The sequence below is a fragment of the Aythya marila genome (genome assembly GCF_965140915.1).
Source record: "Aythya marila genome assembly, chromosome: 1".
Lineage (NCBI taxonomy): Eukaryota > Metazoa > Chordata > Aves > Anseriformes > Anatidae > Aythya > Aythya marila.
The window spans coordinates 106,841,094-106,863,785 of record NC_139042.1 but is presented as its reverse complement, the minus strand read 5'-3'; the positions used below and the strand labels follow the sequence as shown (position 1 = coordinate 106,863,785).

At 39.6% G+C, this 22,692-nt stretch overlaps 1 protein-coding gene across 1 annotated transcript; it reads right to left on the bottom strand.

Annotated features, from left to right (window-relative positions):
• Window positions 1-16,196: 16,196 nt before the first annotated feature.
• On the bottom strand, window positions 16,197-17,207 carry LOC309891918 (inositol 1,4,5-trisphosphate receptor-interacting protein-like 1; the record flags this gene model as incomplete). Its single annotated transcript, XM_082784861.1, has 1 exon — window positions 16,197-17,207. One exon carries the CDS (start codon window positions 17,205-17,207, stop codon window positions 16,197-16,199), a length of 1,011 nt encoding a protein of 336 aa, XP_082640987.1.
• Between the last annotated feature and the right edge of the window lie 5,485 nt (window positions 17,208-22,692).

Here is a 22,692-nt window from a genome sequence, read left to right as displayed (position 1 = left end):
TGATGTTCAGGTCATCGGAACATTTTATTGACAGAAGCAGGGCTTTTTGTCACTGTTATAAGGTAGAAAGCTTTAAGAGCTTAAATATAGGCAGAAGCTAAATGCTTTAATCTCAGGTTTAAAAGAAAGAGCAGAACAAAGCTGAGGAAGAAAGTCTTGGATAAAGCAGCCTTGTTATCCAGTAGGTTTAATTTAAAGGTTATACTTCAAATACTGTTTGCAATATTCTGGGACTACAAAATGCATATTTGCAAAGAAAGTTAATAATAATTCTTCTATGTACTTTTCCTCTGTGAAAGAGTCTACATATGCTAACATTGGATTTTGCTTGCTGGACCATTACTGATGTCTTGTGTGGTTGTAAGATGACCAAGTTCTAGATAATTCGTTAAAAAAGAATGTATGTGCCCCAACAAAGGGCAATGTAATGCACATTGAATTCTAGATAGTATTAAATAGCTGTCTTCTCTTTATACAAGCAATATTATATCTACAATATTAAAATCTAGTCTATGTATCGTGGAAAAGTAGATCATACTAAATAATTGTACAGTGACATTTTAAGTGGCAACCTGTATTTGAGTTCCAAACAAGTTTTAGTTTAAAATTAGTGTGTAAGTCACAGTGAACAGCAGTTGTCTTCTGTCTATACATTCATTTCTAAATATGAAGCTTAGCAAGTTGGCTTTTATGGACAAGAAGGCAGAATATCTCACTTCTACCCATGTGATTTGAAAATCAACTTTGCAGATCTCCAAGATTTTACATGAATCTAGCTATGTCTGTGTATACAAATACAGTACTGAAGAAAATGCAGAATGGGAGAAAAGGTATTCCTAGTTTGCCCCCTCTGATTAGCTCATACCTTTTCTGGAATATAGGCTGGAAAAAAACTTTTGTGGCATCTTAAAAAATTAATGACCAGAAGTCTAATAAAGGAAGAAGGAGTTTAAAAAACAAAACCTAAAATATTCAAATTTTTGTTACATCTCTCATAAAAGTATACCATAGTTCTTGAATTAGAATCATAGAATTATAAAATGGTTTGGATTGGAAGGGGCCTTAAAGATACTCTAGTTCCAAACCCCCTGCCATGGGCAGGGACACCTTCCACTAGAACAGCTTGCCCAAAGCCCCATCCAACATGGACTTAATGCTTCCTTGGCTGGGGCATCCCTGGAATTCAGCTTCTCTGGGCAACGCGTTCCAGTGCCTCACTACCATCAGAGTAAAGAATTTCTTCCTTATATCTAATCTAAATCTATGCTTTTTAGTTTAAAGCCATTACTCCTTGTCCTATCACTGCACACCCTGATAAAGAGTCCCTCTCCTGCTTTTTTGTAGACTGTCTTTAGGTACTGGAAGGTTGCAATGAGGTCTCCCCAGAGCCTTCTCTTCTCCAGGCTGAACAACCCCAACTCCTTCAGCCTGTCTTCATGGGGAAAGTGCTCCAGCCCTTTGATCGTCTTTGTGGCCCTCACTTGGATTAGTTCTAATACTTCCATGTCCTTCTTGTGCTGGGCGCTCCAGAGCTGAACACAGCACTCCAGCTGGGGTCTCACAAGAGCAGAGTATAGAGGGAGAATCACCTCCCTCAGGCTGCTGGCCACGCTTCTTTTGATACAGCCCAGGATATGGCTGGCTTTCTGGGCTGCAAGCACATGTTGCTGGCTCATGTCAAGCTTCTTGTCAACCAACATCCCCAAGTCCTTCTAATCAGGGCTGCTCTAAATCCATTCTCTGCCTGCCTGTATTTGTTCTTGGGATTGTTCCAGCCCAGGTGCAGGACCTTGCACTTGTCTTGTTGCATTTCATGAGGTTTGCACAGGCCCACTTCTCAAGCCTGTCCAGGTCCCTCTGGATGGCAACCCTTCCCTACAGTGTGTTGGCCGCACCATACAGCTTGGTGTCATCAACAAATTTACTGAGGGTGTACTCACTTTCACTGTCCATGTCACTGACAAAGATGTTAAACAGTGCCAGTCCCAGTACTGACCCCCTTGAGGAACACCACTCGTCACTGGTCTCCACCTGGACATTGAACCATTGACTACAACTCTTTGAGGATGACCAGCCAGCCAATTCCTTTACATACTGAGTGGTCTATCCATCAAATTAATGTCTCTCCAATTTAGAGACAAGGCTATCATGCAGGACAGTGTCAAACTTTTTGCACAAGTCCAGGTAGATGATATCAGTTGCTCTTTCCCTGTCCACCAATGCTGTAGCCCCATCGTAGAAGGGCCACCAGACATGTCAGGCACAGTCTGCCCTCAGTGAAGGTGTGTTGACTGTCTCCAATCACCTCCTTATTTTCCATGTGCTTTAGTGTAGTTTCCAAGACAATCTGCTATATAATCCTGCTGGGCATAGAGGTGAGAATGACTGGCCTGATCTCAATTGTATAAAACAGCTATGCAACACTAAATAGTTATTTTATTTTCTCCTAGTGCCATTTGCAAAGATGAACACAGTTAATCAGAATCAGATAAGTATCAGAAACAGAAATCAGAATCGGATAAGCAGTTTGATCTTGTAAAGAATGATTTCCAAATCTCAAGCTTACATAAGAACTTCTGTGGACTTCCTTGATAAATCTCCATCTGTTGTTAGTATAAAAGGGAAGGATTATTTATATAGAAACTAGTCTTGCTCCAGTACCAATGCATGCTATTACTGGTGCTTGGGAAGTAGTTCTGTCTGATATCTCTCTGGGTATCCACTTTCTTTTGAAGTTTCTGGGGCAGAATCTGTTGTGGATCTCATATTGTAAAAGTAATTTCAAATGATTTTAGAATAGTGGTGCAATACTTGATTTGTGTTTATGGCAGGAATAAGCAATAGGATGCAGAGTCTGGGGAACCTCCATTGTGGGACCTGGATGATGTAATCTTATGTTTCTGTGGAACATAGGAAGTGGTTATCTGGCAAGAGCAGGGAAATTAAAGGACTTCAGATCTAAAACTGCTCTTGAATAAGATCTATTTTTTCTTTCTCTTCGAAACCATTTCCTCTCTTTACCCATCTGTTAATTCATTAGAATGGAAAGGCCAATTAACATGAGAAAACAAAAGAAAATAAAGCTCCTGGAAATTTAAGTAATGATTCATATTACTAAATGACCTGAGCTGAATGACTTTCAGATATTTGTAGATACTTCAGTTTTTAAGAGAGAGAAGGATTATTGTCAAAGACATCACTTGGGATCAGAAAAGAAATCAATACGTTGAAATGAAGGGATGGAATGTTAGGAGGAAAATACTCTTTTATGTTGAAATGTTCAAAATAGTCTTAGCAGAAGGTATGATCAAATCCTCTGTAGGACTTTTTATGTGAGAAAACAGTGGAAAGTACACAGTAAAGAACAATTCTTCAGTGTCAGGACCCAGGGCAAAGGTCTTATAACCTTGGCATGATTCTACACAATATTCTACAAAAAAGCAACTTTCCCGTGTCTATTTTGTCTAATCCAAAAGAGACGACTCTAACAAAGCAGCATGATCTTCCCTAAACTTCATGTTCTCGCTGCCTACCTAGGTAGGCATGTTTTATTTTCAGTTCCCTTCATTTCACGTCTTAGTGTTTCACTCAGGAGACACTGTTAATGTTGATGAAGAGCCAGGTGTCACTGAGCTCATGCTGATAAAGACAGAAGAGAGCCAAGCTGTACTGAAGCTTATTTGAAGATTAAATACATCTCACATCTAGACTGGAAGTTTTTGACTTTGAAACCATGAGACACTGTAGTGACTCAATGTGAATCGGAGATGAGGCAGCTCATAGATGCCTTCCAGCATTAAGGAGAATTAATCTAGGATGTGGTCGCACAAACTTACCTATTTCTAATGGAAGTTAAGTTCTTCAGGCAATCGTAGTTACAGAATAAAACTTCCAGAAGGAAGGTCTTAGTGTTATAGAGAATATATGGCCATCTTGTCATCTTTTAACTGTTAAAATCCAGCTGTTATTCAAAGTGAAGAACTGATTTAATTTGTTTGAGAAGTTAGAAATGTAAGAGGTAGAGATTGCAGTAATACATCCAGTGAAAGTCAGCACTGACATAGTGCTGCTCTGTTTTCATTATCTGCATTATTAAATTCACAATATCTTCTGTCCTTGTCTGTGAATCAAAACCTGAAGATAAAATCTCCCCAACTTCCATTGGTATGAGCCAGAAAAAATAATCTCTCTTGTATTGCTTGCTACCAGTGATTCACTGTTGCATCTGAAATGAAAACCAAGCTTCAAGGGCAGAGTATCAGACCAAACGCAAGCAATGAAAATATAATTCTCCTTTACTGACAACCAAAATAATACTTACGTACATACTACTATGCGATATGAGAGCGATCAATTCTGCATACCTGATGCTGAAGTAGGGTGCCGGTCCAACCAGTGGTTTTTATTGTGCATACATACAATCTAAAGACAAACCTGTACACTGTTAGATAGGTACAGGTTTCATCGGTTGAAATGCAATTCTATGCAATTTCAGAGTTCCTTCTGTTCCTAATTATTCCTCAAGATTCAAGTTTTTCTTTATTAGGTGATTTCAGTACTCTTCAGAATATGTTTTTCTGTGAAGATAAATAATGGTCTCAATAGCACAATTAAGCCATGCATGAAGCCTTGTTTTGTAAGTGTTTTTTTGTTATGCCCTAAATCTGGTTTGTGTCCAGGTGGATCAGTAAGTAGCCACCTGTATTTATAGCCATAGGCCTTTGTCCGTACCCCATACTTTCAAGACCTCTGTGTGACAGTCCTTCATTTTGCATGCATTCTAGGGCTGTTGCTTGTTTACTTTACACCAAAATAGTTCCTTAAAAGAATATTGTATTTATATATGTAACGTTATCTGCTTGTATCTAACTACCTGTGACAACATTGGAAGTAGTTTTCAAATTTGTTTACATTTATTGTCCTCAGATTACATATAATTGCACCTCCTCCCTTCCTGCCATGACAGAAGTTCTTTGTTATATTCTCTTCAGATTTAGGGTGTCAGCCAGACAACCTAAGCTTCCTCTGCAAATTAGGGAACTTCTTCATTGGTCAGTCCGAGTATTTGTGGAACAGACTTACAGACTTCTGAACAGCTCCCAAGCTCTGTATCTGTGCACATACATATGCAGTCTGTATTTTTGAAATGATACAGAAAGGCAGTTAATAATTCTGGTTTTGTCCTCTTTTTGTTTAACACAGTTAGTGCATTGTTGTTTTGTTTTATTTTCTCCAAGGAAAACTATCTGTTCTTGTACCCCTTCAGGGAGGGTGCATCAATTGGTAGAGGGACAAAACTAAACTTAATGTGAAAATGATAAATGATTGCTTCCAAAAGTAGGAAGCATTCTTACCATGTTATTCTAATACTGTGCGGAGTGATTTCAAATGTTGGTTTTTTTTTTCCTTTTATACCTGAAATTTGAATTGCATTATTTTACAATTTTGTCAACCTAAATCATTAATAATGCTCTAAATGAAGGGATGACAAGCTCTATTTATCCTCTTGTCTGCTTACTGCATATTATTGTAGTACTGTATTCTTTTAAAGAACTTTTAATCTTGTCTTACATTTACGGTTTCTATTCCATACCTTTATCTGAACCTTTCATTCTTTTCACACATCTATTTTCAAAGTTGTTTTTTTTTTTTTTTTTTTTTTTTAGTTTAAAAAAAAAATTAGAAGGCCCATGTCAAAATACCATTTTTAATGATCTTTTGCTTGTCAACACTTCACTTTTCTAAGGGGTTCCTGCAAGGTTTTTCAGTATTCTCTTCTGCAAAGAACAACATACATAATTTTGCTTCCTTGATTTCCCTGTAGATCCTCTCAAACTATGTAAATCCCTTTTTGCAGATACAATCAGTTTTCAGTGGTCTCTACTGTGCTTATGAATGCAGTTCTCTTAATGAAGATACTGGTTCTATTGAATAAGGAGATGGCCGTATAAACATAATATGAACTGGGACCATTTAGTAGAAGATCACAGTTTATCAACATAGAAGGCAGACCAGCTATTAAAGGAAAAACACTGCAGTGAGCAAAGAAGTAATTGAGAAAATTGTAAGAAGGCTTAGAAGATACAGCATGCTCTCAGGAACCACCCTGCCCCTTTCGAAAGGAAAAGGCATGTTATGCACTTGCTGGTGGAGGTCTCCTGTACAACATACCTACTGCCAGGAATTGCGTAACTGTGAAGTAGTTTCATTTTCTCTCTTTCTTAGTCAATAGTGAACATTCATAGTGCTAGAAACAACTATGCTATTTGAAAGCCAGTCTGTTTGGAGGTTGAAAAAAGAAAACAAAAAAATAAAAACTAAAGGAAACGCGAATAGAATCCATAATCTCTGGCTATTGAAACTCTGAAATTGTCAAAGATTATAGGAGGAACTATGTGTGTTGTTGTCAAGCACTAGTGAAGGGCCTGAGTTCTGCCTGTGTAAACTGTCCTTTCAGTTGCTTGAGAGATTTTTGCTTTTTGTCTGAAACTACTATATAGATTTTGCTGTTTGTCTTGCATGCATTGATGTCATTATAACAACGTTACTAAATGACAGTGATTGTGATTAATCCATGAGGTTCTGGAAGGGCTTTAAAGTACAAGATTTTGACACTAGACAGAGTAAGGTATATGATACAGCAGAAAGCAGATAAAATTCATTATTTTCCCGTGACTGATACCACTGTCATGGCAGTAGCTAAACTGAACTATACTGTGGAAGTCTAGCAGACAACAAAGATCTAGTGTTTGAACAATATTAGATAATAAAAAGAAATGTGGAAAAGCTGTCAAACTTAGGTGTACCTAGTAACATATTTTGCATTAATCGTGGGTTATATATGAAATAACACACACTTGATAGAGAGTTTTGGGTGGTGAAACTTTGAAGAAGAATTAGTATTCACATACAGAAATAGAGGATCTTAATCTCCAGTAAAAAATCTTTGAAATACCATTCCAAACACACACACAGAGCAACAATGCTGATCATAAATTTGCAAAGCCTTATGTGAAAGCCCTTTCCCTCAGATCTGAGGGAGGGCTTCATATACAATTTATATTATTTGTAATAAGAATGTCAAAATGAGAAGCCTGATTTGGAGAACATTTATCTTTATTTTACCTGTCTAGAAATCCAACCAAGTGAAAATGGAACAGTTTATGGGTTTCATAATCTCATTTATTCTATTCTCTGTTGCAGCAGAGAAATAAATCCTATGATTAAGATTTTCAGAAACCTGTAGTTAGGCACTGGCCCAAGTTTGCAAAATGCTGAGCTACTGCTAGCTTTTTTTTTTTTTTTTTAAATAAATTCTACTTTGTTGCAAATTCACTTAGTTGCAGTAGAAAGCAATGCAATTTGGAAACTGGAATGTCTTAAAATGGATGGGACAAACAGGTATATCTGAAATCTATCTGGTGATTCAGAATTTAACTCCAAACTCATCTGTTCTTTGCTTACTTTCAATTAATAGAACTACACTGAATTTTTAATACTGTTGTTACGTGAAAGTTACTGAACCACGTGAACTGGAGTGCAACAGATGTCAGGTAGAAATGACAAGACTGGGCCCTATGACTGGGTAGAATCAGATTTATTTTGGGAAGTTCTTTAAGGGGATAGAAATTTCACAAGAACAACTTCCCTTTCTTTTTAAAAGACTTCCTTTTACCAAGGAAAGAGGGGGATTTGTTTATTTGTTTTGACTACGTGAATGGGGTTCACGTCCTGATACAAGTTTCTTCAGTATAAATCCTAGTAAGCTATGTTGACTTATATTGTAACATTGTAGACTTTGCTATTGTTACTCTGTCTATCTCATTAAAATCAATTGAGTCATTCCAGATGGGAGCAATTGAAATCAATGTTTGGTCCCTGATAATTTAGTTTAACCAGAGAAACTTCTGTTTGTAGAAGGAGCTCTTTGAAGTGGAACAAACACTGATAGTTAGCAGTGAAGAGAGGTTTTATTTGACCCGTCTTTCTGAATTCTATTCCTTTCTCATCAGATATGGAGTTATACTTTCTGACATGAAGTTCTAAGGGAAAGAAATCTGGTTTTGTTTTTATCTATCTGTTATCTAATTTAAATGTAACAAATCTAGTTAACAAAAATCTTTTTCTCATACTTCTGTTGTTTGATTTTGGCTTAATTTGTAGAAAATTTTGAATTTTGGATTTTTTTTTTTTTTTTGAAAATCATACATTTGATAACACTGGCTGCAAAGTTTTTGTAATATTGTAGATGAGCATACATTAACTTCACTCTTTCCTTAGGAATAATCTTTTAATGTATGAGAAAGTGCTTCTTATATTGTTAAAGTAACAAACAACCTAGAATGAAACTGTCTCAAATTGCTGAACAAACTAGAATAGAATAATTTGTGAGACATGAAAAATTCTTTTCTGTTTTTCATGTTTTCTTATGGTTCTTTATCCTAGGTCTAAGACGGGAACTGGAGAAATGCCTTCATTGGTCAAAGCTGGATTTAAGTATTTTAAGAAAGTAAACTTAATATAGATATATACTCTATATATAATATAGATATTATATTATATTATATTATATTATATTATATATTAATATAGATATATACTATATATATAGATATAAACTTGATAGAGAAGATTGTGGCTGGTTCTTGAAATTAATTCAGCTTTCAGCGCTCATTGAGGCAAGAGTTTAATAAGGTAAGAAATATGTAGCTCAGTACCATTAGGGATTAGATATATCTGAAGGCAATATAACAAATCTTGAAGACAGAGAAGTTAATTTTATCATAACAAAGAGCAGTTAGTGGTCAATGTTGTTGACTGGTGTAGGAGCTTAAACTTGTTCTTGTCAGGAACAAGGCTTTGCAAGGAGTCACCATGTATTTACCATTTAATTTGGTTCATATGATCTAAGCATGGGCCTTGCTGAGTTTCTTGATAGCTCTGAGAACATGAAGAGGAGCAGTGTGTCTTGTGTGTCTGTACAGATGCATATGGTAGTGCTAGGAGGGCACTCCAGAAGCACACCATTACTCAGGTGCTTGCAGTAAGACCCTTTCTGGGGATATGGAGTCTCCAGAGACCTAACTGAAATACGCTGTTTGTCTTCTAACTGCTTATTACAAAGCTGATAAGGTTTTGCTATTTTTTGTGCTTTTTGTTTGTTTGTTTGTTTTTGTTTTTCTGCTTCCAAATCATGAATGTCTGAAGTCAGGTTGATTATGTTTCCTGGTAACACTTGAGCTTTCTGATAAAATACTGATGCAAGTATGTTTATCAGATGATTGATGACTATCTCAAAAATTTAGTCTTACATGAGTTTTTGAAGACTCCATGTTACACTAGCAGGCAGCCAAAAGACTAAAGACCAGAGTACCACTTTAAGAAACACAAAATTATCACAGAAACAACAAAGAGCCTCAAGAGAGGTCATTCTCCCAGAATCAATTATATGTCTTGGTGGGGGGAAAAAAAAGCACCCTTGAGATTTCAGTGAACAAACCTGTTAAAAGACCTTATGTCAACATAATTTTCTGAAACAAGAGTAAAATAGATTAACGTGTTACGGCAGGGGACAAAAATTGGTACATTCCAGGGATTCCAAAGTCTCATCTAGCATGGCGCGATTCATCTGCAATTCCAACCCAGAAAAAAAAAAAAGTCTATTCATAAAAAAAAAAGTTTTTTTTCTCTTATTCTGACTTAAAGAAAAAGAAAAGGAGACCTTTTGAAGCATTTTGTCAAAAATAACAGAAGAAAGTACTTGATTCCATTAAACAATGAAGCAACTACTTTCTAAAATGGGACACAGAGTTTTAGGATTTGCCTATTTCAGACCAATAATTTAAACCTTTCACATCACATACAGTGGCACTTTTAGTAGGAGTTTAATTTGGAATTTGTCTTTTTCAAGCTGACCTCAAAACAACTCTTAAGTTGTTTGGGTAATCTGTGAGTCTTCAAAATTCCAATATTCTGTTTGCATATTCTCAGTTGTTCTTTAATCTTTAATTTTCAGTAGGGAATCTGAATAAAGAAAGTAAATAATTTCCATTTTAATAATATATATCTTCTGTTAATTCATCATTTGATGCTATGAAATATTGTAGATATAATAGCATCCGCTATCCATTTCCTAGCGCATTTGATTAGACAGACCCCCGTATCATTTAGAAGGAAATCTAAACATGTTTTTTATAATTTGTAGCTAATCATCGGTAGTCCAAAGTATAATTTCCACTGTGTTTCAAAAATACTTAGTGTTGACATTATTATCGTTCTCTATTCGTTTACCTTGACTTGGAAACTTCTCTCACAGTAATAGAGATTTCAGATAGTTTTATTATGTGCCATCTCCATTTACTGTTTACACAATCTATACAACATAGTACACATCCTTCACGCAAGAAGTAGAAACTACTTTTTTATCAGTCAAAATTATGAGTGCAGCTATAGGCCAGAGTCATCAAAGGCAGTACGGGGGAAGAAAAGATCATCTTTTTATGGTAGCCAGTTCCCCATTATTCACCGAAGATTTACTACTGTAAAGGAGAAGGCTCTTCTGGCTAATCTTTAAAGTGCTTTTTTCACAAAGGATGACTTCAGTTCTTACCAGGCCTAAGTGCTCCAGCAGTGGAAGAGTAAGAAGGGAGGTTTTGAATCATGGTCCTTTGTGCCCACACCACATTTCCTTCCAGATAGCACCATTCACACTACAATCTGTCAAATGTTACTCTGGAGAATATGGGCTAATGCAGTCATCTACTACTAAGGACATAATGTCAAAGATTTTATCCTGTCATAGTAAAGAGAAATATGGTTAAAGATAACCTCTGGACACCCATCATGTAGCCGGATTATGAAAGGCAAACACTGAAACACCATGTGGGACTTGTATTGAATACATTCCTTCCTGCTAAAATAGCTTAAGGCTGGATGGATTTATTGCCAAAATGGAGTTGTAACAGTGTAAAGACAGGTTGCCTTGTTTAAACTACAGGAATGCCAGTACATATGATAAGGGTGTGAGGTCTACAGTTAAGTCTTTGAGGTAATTTTCAAGATTACCCTCAGAAATCACTTGTCCCTATCATACCAAGTGCCTTTTTGCAACTGAAGTGAATTTCAAGGGTGGCTGTCAGAGATGTCTTAGCAGCTGCCTTTGTTGGATTAACTTCTGTTGCATTTCACTATCTACTCTAGAAAGAAAAAAACAGCTAAAACAGTTGAGCAATAGAAAGCAGAGACAGTAGGTCAGATTTCCAAATCTGATCAAGATTTTTCTTGGAGTTAAACAAGCTATATTAAAAACAAAAGGCTCTAATCTGATAACAGGATTTTTTTTTTCTTTTAATTAAATTTAGGGAAGCCATTAGCACCAAAACATCATCTTTAAATATTGATACTTGCAACAGTTAAGAATACAGATTGTACAACCGGATGGATCAGGAGAAGAGTAATCATGGGATATAGCAGCTCTTAGACTTAGAAGAAAATTCGACCTATGTAATTGGGATTTATGAGTTTCCATGTGCTGTTACAACTCCTTTCTCCTCATTCCTCTCAGTAACATTATAACTTGTTGTTCAATTCCAGCTAGGTTTGACAGAGGTCACTGGCAAAGTACAGTTGAATTCAAGGCTTATGAAAATAAGATATTGAGGTATTGGACAGAAAAACAGACATTATTAATACTGCAAATGTGAAGAATAACAGCAGATTGCTATGCAGTATGAGGCATGAGGAGGCTATGTAGGAGAAAGCACTGCTTAAAGGTCTCAAGCTTTGTAAGCTCTTCGTGTAGGTTTACCTACCATGGCTGGCACTCAAGAGACATAAAGCCAATGGAAACAGACTTCATTAACTAAAGTATTTGACTACTACTACTTTGCCTGTAGAGTTCCAGTGGGAATCAGGTCAATTACACATGGACAAGCTAATTACTCTTTGATGTTTGGCTGTTTCATCTGCATGATTTCAGTTCAGTTCCCCATGGGAAATGTTTATATCATGAGAAATCCAGCACTGTAGCAGAGCCCATTGTAAACCAGAGGCTTCACCATGAAGAACTTCCTTTTTGAAAAAGAGATTAGAAATGTCAGCATAAATGTTGTACTGCAAAGGTATGTAATTTCTCTGACCAACTGCAAGTAAGAGTTTGCTATGATGGCTTACAGTTCATAGAACGCCAGTTTCTGTTCATTCCAAAAGGGTGTGACTACTTCAATAATAGTTTCTGGAAGGATGACACAGCAATATAGAAAAAACAGCCTGTACTGTTTGCCCTATAGGTTGGAGAACTTTTGTATATCTCGCTTCCATCGATAGAATTTTTTGGAAGAGGTTCATTTATTAAGAAAGGAAGGAAGGAAGGGAGGGAGGGAGGGAGGAAGGAAGGAGGGAAGGAAGGAAGGAAGGAAGGAAGGAAGGAAGGAAGGAAGGAAGGAAGGAAGGAAGGAAATATTCCCTGTTAAGGGTTTTTGTTTTGTTGTTTGGTTTTGTTGTTTTCATTTTGTTTAAGAATTAGGTAGGTTTCAGATAATTCACTTCAAGTGCAGAATTTTAGAGTGAATTTTGAGACCCCTTGACTAGAGAGATCCATTTGTGAATCACTGACAAACAGCTAACTATAGTCAACAGCCATATACTTAACTCTATCAGAACAAACTGAAGAAAGCAGAGTTGATTTTTAGCTGGATAACAAATCATACATTTCTGATTTAACAGTCTGATACTGTAAGAGGTAAAAAAATGTATTCTATTTCTTCAGAGTTATTTCTTTCAATGTATCTTTAAAGGGTATATTATTAGTCTGTCCTAATGCAAAATGATCAGCTGAAACTAATCTTACTAATGAGGTTCATTTGTTCTTTGACAAAGCAATAAATAGTTTCCTCAAGAAAAAACTTAACTAATAGTTTAGCCACAGTGTTATAATTAATTTTCTTCTCCGGTGCTAGCAAGCATGGAAACAAACAGTAAATTTTTCATTTGTTCATCTGTTCAGAACAACTGTTTAGCACAGATATGCTTGATTAATGGATTTAATTTGTTCCCTTCTCCTGTAGTCAGTTTTCATATTACACTGGTTATCAGAGGATAGGACAATAATGTGGGTACTCTCATTGTACTGTATTCCATCAGTGTCAGGGCTACCTTCTAGCTCTGGGTCTGCATCTTTAACCTTTGTAGTCCTGCCGAATCTTTCATCAATCTGTGTTACAGTCACCTTGGGAAGGAAAAGCAGAAGCACTCAGTCAGCACTTACAGGTAGTAAAGTGTGTCATTATTTCTTACAAAATTCTGGCAGCAGTGCACCTTTCATTTCAAACAGAAATATGATTTGTGAGGTGAGCTACCCTACTGTTAAGAGTAGAAAATGTAAGTTAATAGTCTGGTTACTATCTGGATTTTATATTTATATTTGTATGTGTATGTTTGTAAAAATGCACATACGTATATATAAAATTATATTTGTTTTTCTTACAGTTTTTATATACAATATTTCTGTGGTTCTAAAAATTATTACTGTTACATACTTATAATTTATATGCCTGCTTCAAGTAACATCATAAATAATAAATAGACATTTCACAATCTTAGTTTCCTCTCATTGGAACACATAGAATCATAGAGACTTGCCAAGGTTATTCAAGGGTTCAGGATAGTGAAAGTGATGAACAATTAGAAGGTGCCACGTTCCTTCAGTTTCTATTATGGTAAAAAGGAGTTGAACCAAATTTAGTGGCATACATGTATATATTACTTCTTTAAGTGGCACATTACATGCTTACGTAATAAACCAAGTGTAAAAGATCCTTAAGAACTGCTGAAGTAATAAGGTGTTTCACGGTGTCACCATAGGTATGCATCATACGAATTCTTTGAGGATGCTGGCATAAAACTGGGAAAAATAATTTTAGTGAACTTAGATTTTTTTAAATTCAGCAACTACGTAATTAAGAGTTGTACATCCTCTGAGTTATCATATGTATTTCAGTATTACACAGTGGTGTTGATATTTACTTGTGTTCTCCTTATTTCAGTTACGTAAAAATGAGAGACAGTTTAGGCCAAAGAACCTTCACAATGTAACTAGAAAATTACACAAGTGAAAAAAAATGAAAAAGGAAAAAAAAAAAAAAGAGAGATGAGCATGACCTGCCCAAAGTCACAGAGCAGGCTGCTGTCATAGCCAAGAGTAGACATGAGATCTGAGATCCTGCTCAGTGTGTAGTCCACTGAACGTATTGACTCCTTGTGACACTTGCGTTTAAATACCTTCCATCCTTCTTATTTCTGCTACAATCACTTCATCAGGATGGAATAATACCATAAACACACTAGAAATTTCAATACGCTGTTGTATAATGAGGAAAAATATTTGTTACACAGAGCTGGCTTTAGAAGAACCTTATACTAAATCCTCTGTGGCACATAGTGGCCCAACAAGTTGTCAGTTTTTTCTCTTCTTCTTCTCTTCTGCAAAATTTTCTCATTTCTCAGGCTCAGAAATGACCATTAATTTTTCCTATTTCAAATGTAGTTCCGGATTGGAGAGAAAAATTGTGAGCATAATGAATAAAAGAAAAAGAATACCCATGACTGATGTTAGGTAATATCTTAATTGACGTAATTATGACATCTAAAGCCAAGAGTAAATCAATAAGGAAATAACAAAAATAGGGCTGTATAAAGATAGGATATTTCAGAAACATTTTGTAATTAATACTGACCGGAGTGACAACTTTCTAAAATGTCATTCTAGTTCTGATTTGTTATTGTGGTTACCTGTTTCACCATCTTGAAAGATTTTTTTTTTCTTTTTTTTTTTTTTTTTTTCCTTCATTCAGTTAAGGACAGCTTGATTTGCAAGGCAAGTTGAGAATGGCCAAATATAAATATTTGGTTCATCTTTTGATTTTGAGAGTGTCCACACTAAATTTTCGTTGTCTTGGTGAGAGTACTGGAAACTCCAAAACAAAGCAGAAGTTGGATTTTACCTGTGAATCATTTTTTCTCATTACAACGTACACATAAAATCTGTTCAAAATTTCCATGCAATTATTTTCATTTAGAAATGATATCAACGAAAACAAAAATAACCAAGCACAGCATTTTTTTCTAGGTTGTAACTTGCTAATTGTGCAAGTTTAAAAAAAAATAAAACCTGGAAAAAAAAGTAATGGTTATATTTTTAAGTTATAGAAATCATAAAATGATAGAGTAAACTGAGTGGGAAGGGACCCATGAGGATCATCAAGTCCAACTTCTGGGACTGCACAGAAAAATCCAAAAATCAAACCGTAAGTCTGAGAGTCTCTTCTTGAACTCAGTCTCAGTGCCATGAGCACTACCCTGGGCTGCCTGTTCCAGTGCCCAACCACCCTGATGGTGAAGAGCCTTTTCCTGACATCCATCTTGAGCCTCCCTTGTCCCAGCTGCATTCCGTTCCCTCAGGTCCTGTCACTGTCCCTGCAGAGCACAGTGCAGCACCTGCCCATCTGCTCCCCTTGTGAGGGAGCTGCAGGCCACCATGGACCAAGTGACCTCCAGAGGTCCCTTCCAACCTCAGCCAGACACTGGCTCCTGTGTTTTTGGAAAACATTTCCTAATTCTGTGACAGCAGTGCACTCAGCACCCTGTGCCCATGTTCCCCCACAAAGTGCTGCGGAGACACGGTCAGAGCGTTTGTTCACATAGGCTGTTTATTGTTGTCAATATATAGGATGAAGCTCCTTGACGGAATGGATTCCCTCCAAGAGTTTGGGTGCTCACTGCCTGGAAGAAGTTGAGCAGTCCAGCTGTTTGGGAGGCCGGGGACAACACTATCCATCTCCTCAGGTACCCTCTCGTTGCCTTCCCTCTCGAGGAAGCGGTTGAGGTGTTTCTTCTCCAGGCAGCAGCAGAAGCACGGCAGGAGGTCATCCAGGCGCAGGGGGCAATCTTTCCTTTGCCAGGCTTGCCAGGGCTGTGGCTGTCAGCTGGTGAATCACAGCCGTCTTCAGGGCGTGGGGGGAAAAGCCTTTGCTCACCAGCATACGGGCGCAGGGCTGCAGATGTTTGAGGTGGAAGCTGTGGGGTCGGGCATGCCTGGCCGTGTGCCCGACAGACTGCATCTCTGCCACAGCACAGCTCTTTGGCGGCGCCGTGCCGCTGGTGAAGCTGCTACTCCAGGCTCAGGAAGGAGTCCGAGTCATCTAGCCACACCCCAAGCGTGATCTCATGGAGAGGGTGCTCTGGGAGACGTTGGCCAGCCTGATCTTGCAGGAGCGGCGGGAGGGCAGCACCGTCACGCGGCAGTGGCGCGACTGCGGCAGAAGCTCCCAGGCTGCTTTCACCAAGGCCTGGAACCAGCAAGTGGTTTCCTCCACATCCAGGTAGGAGCCGGTGCAGAGGGTGCGCAGCAGGCTGGGCTCCTGTCTTCTTCTCAGCTCGTGCTTGGGGTGGTGGAGGAAGCACAGCATGTCCCCCACCAGCCGCTCCCTCGTGCAGGCGCACTCCAGCTCCACGCGCAGGCTGGGCTTCCTCGCTGGCGTTTCCCCCTCGGCGCCCAGCTCCAGGTGGAAGGCGTACCCGGGGGGAGGCCTCAGGGGCACGAGCAGGCGGTAGAGGACATTGTCCTGCCGGGTACTCCCGTCTTCGGAGAAGCAGCCCACGCTGATGGCTGGCTGCAGCCGTGGCTTGAAGAGAGATTCCCCGGAGAGTCTTTGGCAGGCACCAGGAAGCTTGTCCACCAGCTCCTCCACCACCTTGCACTTCTCGGCCATGTACGGCGCCGGCCACTGGGTGCGATTGGCCCAAACCCTGCCCAGATCCCAGGTGTCATCGGTGTGGCTGTCATCTTCTACACCATCATTCTTCTCCTTCTCCTTCTTCCCTGGGTAGCTGCCCTGCTTGCTTCTGCTGCCAAGCCCAAGTCTCCATTTCCTGAGCCACCGGCAGAGCCCGAAGAGCAGGACAAGGAGGTCAATAAAGGTCCAGAGCTGCCACTGCTGCAAGGCAGTGAAGAGCAGGGCTCCCAGGCCCACCCCGCTCTGCTCCTGGCTCCTCTCCTCCATCTCATGCAGCAGCCGAGCCATGCCTTCAATCAGCTGCTCCGCATGATGCTGCATTCGCTCATTTGCATCCGCATCCACACGATCATCCAGGAACCACGGCTTCTGGGCAATGCCCAGCACAGCCAGGGCGAGGAAGATCAGCCGAGCCATGGCTTGCAGGAGGTGCAATCTGCACTCACCAATGGCCAAGGCCAAAGTGTGGTGGCGCTGCTGCTGCCTGCCCTGATGACAGCTCCCCCGCTGGGACTCATCTCAGCTGCTCCTCACATGTCTTGCCCTCTACACCCTCCACCACTTCCATGGCCCTCCTTTGTACACTCTCTCCAGTAGGTCTGTATCCTCCTTCCATTGTGGCGCCCAAAACTGTGCTGTCAGAGGCACCACAGCCACATCACACCAATCCCCCTCCTCTCCTCTCCCCTCCTCTGCTCTGCTTTCCAAAGTGAAGACGACCTCTGCTGGGTGAGATTCCGGAAGTAAAGAGGCAGAGTCAAAAGACATCTGGACATGGAATCACAGACTCTCCTGAGTTGGAAGGGACCCATGAGGGTCATCACGTCCAGCTCCTGGATCCACACAGGACTATCCAAAAATCAAACCACGTGTCTGAGAGCATTGTCCAAATGATTCTGGAATTCCAGCAGACTTGGTGGCGTGACCAGTTCTCTGGGAAGCCTTTTCCCCTGTCCGACTGCCATCTCAGTGATGAACCTTTCCCTAACCCCCAGCCTGACCCTCCCCTGTCCCAGCTCCATGCTGTTCCCTCAGGTCCTGTCGCTGTCCCTGCAGAGCAGAGCTCAGCAGCTGCCCCTCTGCTCCCGTCGTGAGGGAGCTGCAGGCCACCACAAGGCCTCCCCTCAGCCTGCTCTGCTCTGGGCTGAACAAGCCCAGGAACCTCAGCTGCTCCTCACATGTCTTGCCCTCTACACCCTCCACCACTTCCATGGCCCTCCTTTGTACACTCTCTCCAGTAGGTCTGTATCCTCCTTCCATTGTGGCGCCCAAAACTGCGCACAGCACTCGAGGTGAGGCCGCAGCCGCGCAGAACGCAGCGGGACAGTCGCTTCCCCGGACCGGCTGCGCTGGGCTTTGTGCAGCCCAGGGTGCGCTTGGCTCTTCTGGCTGCCAGGGCATGCTGCTGACTTCTATTCCACTTGCTGCCAACCAGAACCTCTGCATCCCTCTCCACGGGGCTGCTCTCCAGCCTCTCATCCCCCAGTCTGTACGTATATTCAGGGTTGCCTCTTCGCTCCCCGGTGCAGAATCTGGCACTTGCTTTTGTTAAACTTCACACAGCTGATGATTGCCCAACCCTCTAGTCCGTCAAGGTCTCTCTGCAAGGCCTCTCTGTCCTGGAGGCAGTCAGCAGCTCCTCCTAATTTAGAACCATCTACAAACTTACTTAGTGTGAATTCAAGTTCTGTGCCCAGATCATTTATGAAAACATTGAAGAGAACTGGCCCTAAAATGGAGCTCTGGAGAACCCCACTGGTGACTGGCCACCAGTCTGATGTAGCTCTACTTACCATAACCCTTTGAGCCTGGCCCTTCAGGCAGCTGTTTGCCCATCGTACTATGTACTTGTCTAGCTGTATGCTGGACGTTTTGTCTGGATGGATACTGTGAGAAGCAGTATCAAAAGCTATGCTGAACTCCAGAAAGATTACATCAGCTGGCTTCCCTTTGTCACCTAGATGGGTAACCTTGTCGTAAAATGAAATTGAGTGAGTTAAACAGGACTTTCCCCCTACTGAACCTATGTTGGCTATGACCAATGAGCGTGTTGTCTCTGAAGTGTTTTTCAATAACTCTCAGACTGGTCTTCTTCATGGTTTCACCTGGCACCAAAGTTAGACTGACAGGCCTGCAAATACCACGGCCTTGGGCATGGTCCTAAGCAGCCTGCTCTAGGTGGCCCTGCTTAAAAGGTGGGGTTGGACCAAGTGACCTCCAGAGGTGCCTTCCAACCTCAGCCAGACACTGGCTCCTGTGTTTTTGGAAAACAACACAGGCACCACACCACAGCTGCATCACAGCAATCCCCCTCCTTTCCCCTGCTCTGCTCTGCTTTCCAAAGTGAAGGGAATCTCTCTAAGTTCATCAGATGTGTTGAAATGATACATCAAGGTAGGTTCGTATTAAGAAAATATTCATCACTGATAGGGCAGTTGGACATGGGAAAAAGCTTCCCAGAAAACTGGTGAAGAGAACCTCTCCAGGGTGAGTGTTGCAGAACTAAACAGAGAGAGTCAAAAGCTATTTGCATATAGAATCATAGAGTATCCCAAGTTAGAAATAACTCACAGGGATTGTCGAGCCCAGACACAAGACAGTCCAAAAATTGAACCATAAGTCTGAGAGCACTGTACAAATAATACAAATAAACTTTTTTTTTTTTTTTTTTTGTATAAAAATACTTGATGGGTCCCTTCCAAATCGTGTTTTCCTGTGATTTCATGACTCTAAATCCTTGAAGTTTCTCTTGATTTCTTATAGGAAATTATAAGAATACAACCTTCATTTTGTGGAGATGTGCTAATAACACAGACCCTCATTGTGTAGCACTAAAAAATACAAACATTCTTCAAGGTAATTAATAGCTCCGTTTTCAAATTAAAGTATGAAAAGTGTGTCATGTTGAATATCACACAGTAATCATTGACTGCAATAAAATCCTTACTGTCATGAATAAGTGACTTCAGTTCTGTAGGGAAAAATGAAGAGTAATACAGCAATTAAATTGTAATGTACCTCTTTTGTGTTTGCACATTAAAATAAAGTTGCCTTGAAACCATAGTTCTAGGACTTACCATCTAAGGAACATTTTATTTCATAAGCTCAGTGGTGATATTTTTATTTAAATGTAGCACTGTGTGTGCACGTGTCCCTGAACACATAATATCTATTCAAACTCCATCATTAGCATGATAGCTAACAAGCTTGGAGATGACTTAGTTAAAGGTCAGGTGCTTCATTAAAACCACTTGTCAGCCATTGGAGGATTTCCAGGAATGGTGAGCTGTGACAAAAACAACTGAGTTTATATTATACTTTGCACAATTAATTCTAAAGAAATTAGAGGCAATTTAGAGGAATAGCTGAGAGACCAGTCAAGATGAATTACACTCATCTGTACTAAACCAAAGTGCTTCATTGCCCTGGCAATTAAAATACTGTTATCTGTATAGAAATGACCATTATGTCAAGCAGCCTGAGCCTGTAATCCTTAGTCAAAAACTGCATCATAAGTTTTCCTCAGGAGACATAACTGAATTCAGAAGCCTTCCTAGCACATTCAGTAGCATATTCAGGGCTTTGTATTTACTGGGGAAAGCATCCTTGTATTTTTTGATACAGGGCTGCAAAGTCTGTTTGTTCAAACAGAGGAATTGGAAGTCACTTAAGGCTCTTGCTTAGGGAGATTGTGAACAATGTATTTTAATATATTCTGTACTTTCTGTGTCCGTCATACCACCACTTAACCTAGAGTCGAAACAAATGCTACATTCTTCTATATGCCAAAGCAGGAGGCTGTTCCATTGAGGGCTTACTGCTTTGCACCATTTTTGGTCTGCTGTCTGAAGGACATACTCCTGTCTTACTGTGGCTTTAACTTGGCATGCCCAAGTAATTAAAGACCGTTACAATGGTTGAAGTAATTCGATGTATGAAAATGAACTGTTGAAACAAGACATTTATAGTATTAGAGTAAGATTACTTAAGTACTCTAATCTGACACATTGACAGAGAAGTTAACAATTTGGAAGGGAATAATTTCCTTTTAATGTCTTGTTACAAAATCTGAGAACAAAAAGAATGAACTTGAAGTAGGTATTGTTAATTCAGAGAAAACAGCGTAGAATTCACTAGTGACAGAGAGCAAGATGTTGCAGCTTGGATTTAAAACAGGCACAGCAATATACTGAATGTTTACTTCAGATGATTAATTTTTCACTGTTGAAAAAAAAAAAAAAGTTATCCAAGCCTCAAGAAGTACTGTGAGCTGTAGTTGAATGAAGGGACTGCATGTCTTCAACTTGGGTGAAACTTTTTGTTATAGTGTGCTTGTAGTACAACAAATACACAGTAATTAAAGCCAGAATGAAAAGCAGGAAGCAAATGGAAATAAATATATATTTTAAAAAATCCATATTAATTTGGTTTTCAGGAATTTTAATTTATTAGAACATTCACAAGTAGCAGCCATATGAGAAGATACGTAAAGAACTTTTTATTAAATTTATGACTGTTGAGTTAGTTAATCTTCTTGCCCTACTTCAGAAGCTCTCTTGTTCTTTCTCTCTAATGGCATGAGAATACATTTTCCATTTTTGTTCCAAAGCCTGAAAATTCAAATTAATTCATTTGGTATTTCCATAGCCTCAGTATTATTCAGAAGAATTTTTATTATGTACTTCCCAATATCAGCTGTGTTCTTCCAGCTTTCAAGGTTTCTGTTTCTCCTCTCCCAAAGCTAATGTTGAATTGAGGGAAGGTGGAAGAAACAATCAACTGGCCTGTTTTTACCAAAGAAGTTGAAGTGCCAAAGAAGTTTTCCTCCCTTCCTCCTGTTGCCTTCTTCCTGTAAATACATATTATCATTTGAGAACAGAGGAGGACAGCTGAGACTTTAATTAGCTGCTTTTTTAAAAGAGGTGTGAATATGCATAGATCAGATAATCAGCGGTTGTGCTCAGTGGTGGATAAAACGATAAGAATGTCTCTGAACATTAAAATCATGCCAGCCCTGACCAAAATCTTATGAGTAAGAAAAAAATCAGAAGTTAATAAAACTGGCTCCATTAAAATCTCAAGATATATTTCAATACACAAATTAGACTACACTGTTGACAGAGATCTAGTTTAGGACCTCTTTCTGGGATTTCTTGTCATGTAACAGCTGGGTACAGTAGAAATGTTTTAATATTTCCTGTGACAATTTGTTAAGAGAAGCTACTATATGATCCTGGTGTGTATCACAGCTTTTATCCTTTAATTTCAGTAAAAAGTTACTTGAATATGTATATATACATAAGAGGAAATTATTGAGTAGCTACTCTATACCTACTTCAGACTACTGCAAAATGTCATAATGACAATCATTGTGGATGTCTGTTGGGAGGAATAGGTTGAGAACGGAAGATTGGCAAGTAGGATGGGATCAGAACTGAAGACTGGCAAGAACTGTAAAGACACTCAGGTGACCTTGCATCTGGGAATGCATAATATCTGGGGAGTAGTAATGTAGGAAAGCACATAGATTGCATTTCATGCTGTTTGTGCTCTGTGTGTTTGGCAAGTAGCACATGTGTGTATAGATAACATAGGTGTTTGGTAGACTTGGAGGCACCCTATCAGATGCGCTTGAGAAGATGCTGCAGAGATCAAAGAAGCACAGTGAGAATCACAGCATGGTGGTAAAAACTGTGCCTGTGCAAACTCTGGATAAAATCATGTGTAAACAGTAGGCTGGTGATCTGTCATGGACTGAGCTTAGCAGTGCCTGCATCCTCACTTGTGTGCCTCTGCTGGGGTGTTGCTTTGGGGATACCTCAGCTGGCGAGGTAATGAAAATAAATCTCTTTGCATTTTACCCATGGGTCTGCTGCTTGTGTGTGCTGACTCACACGGTGTC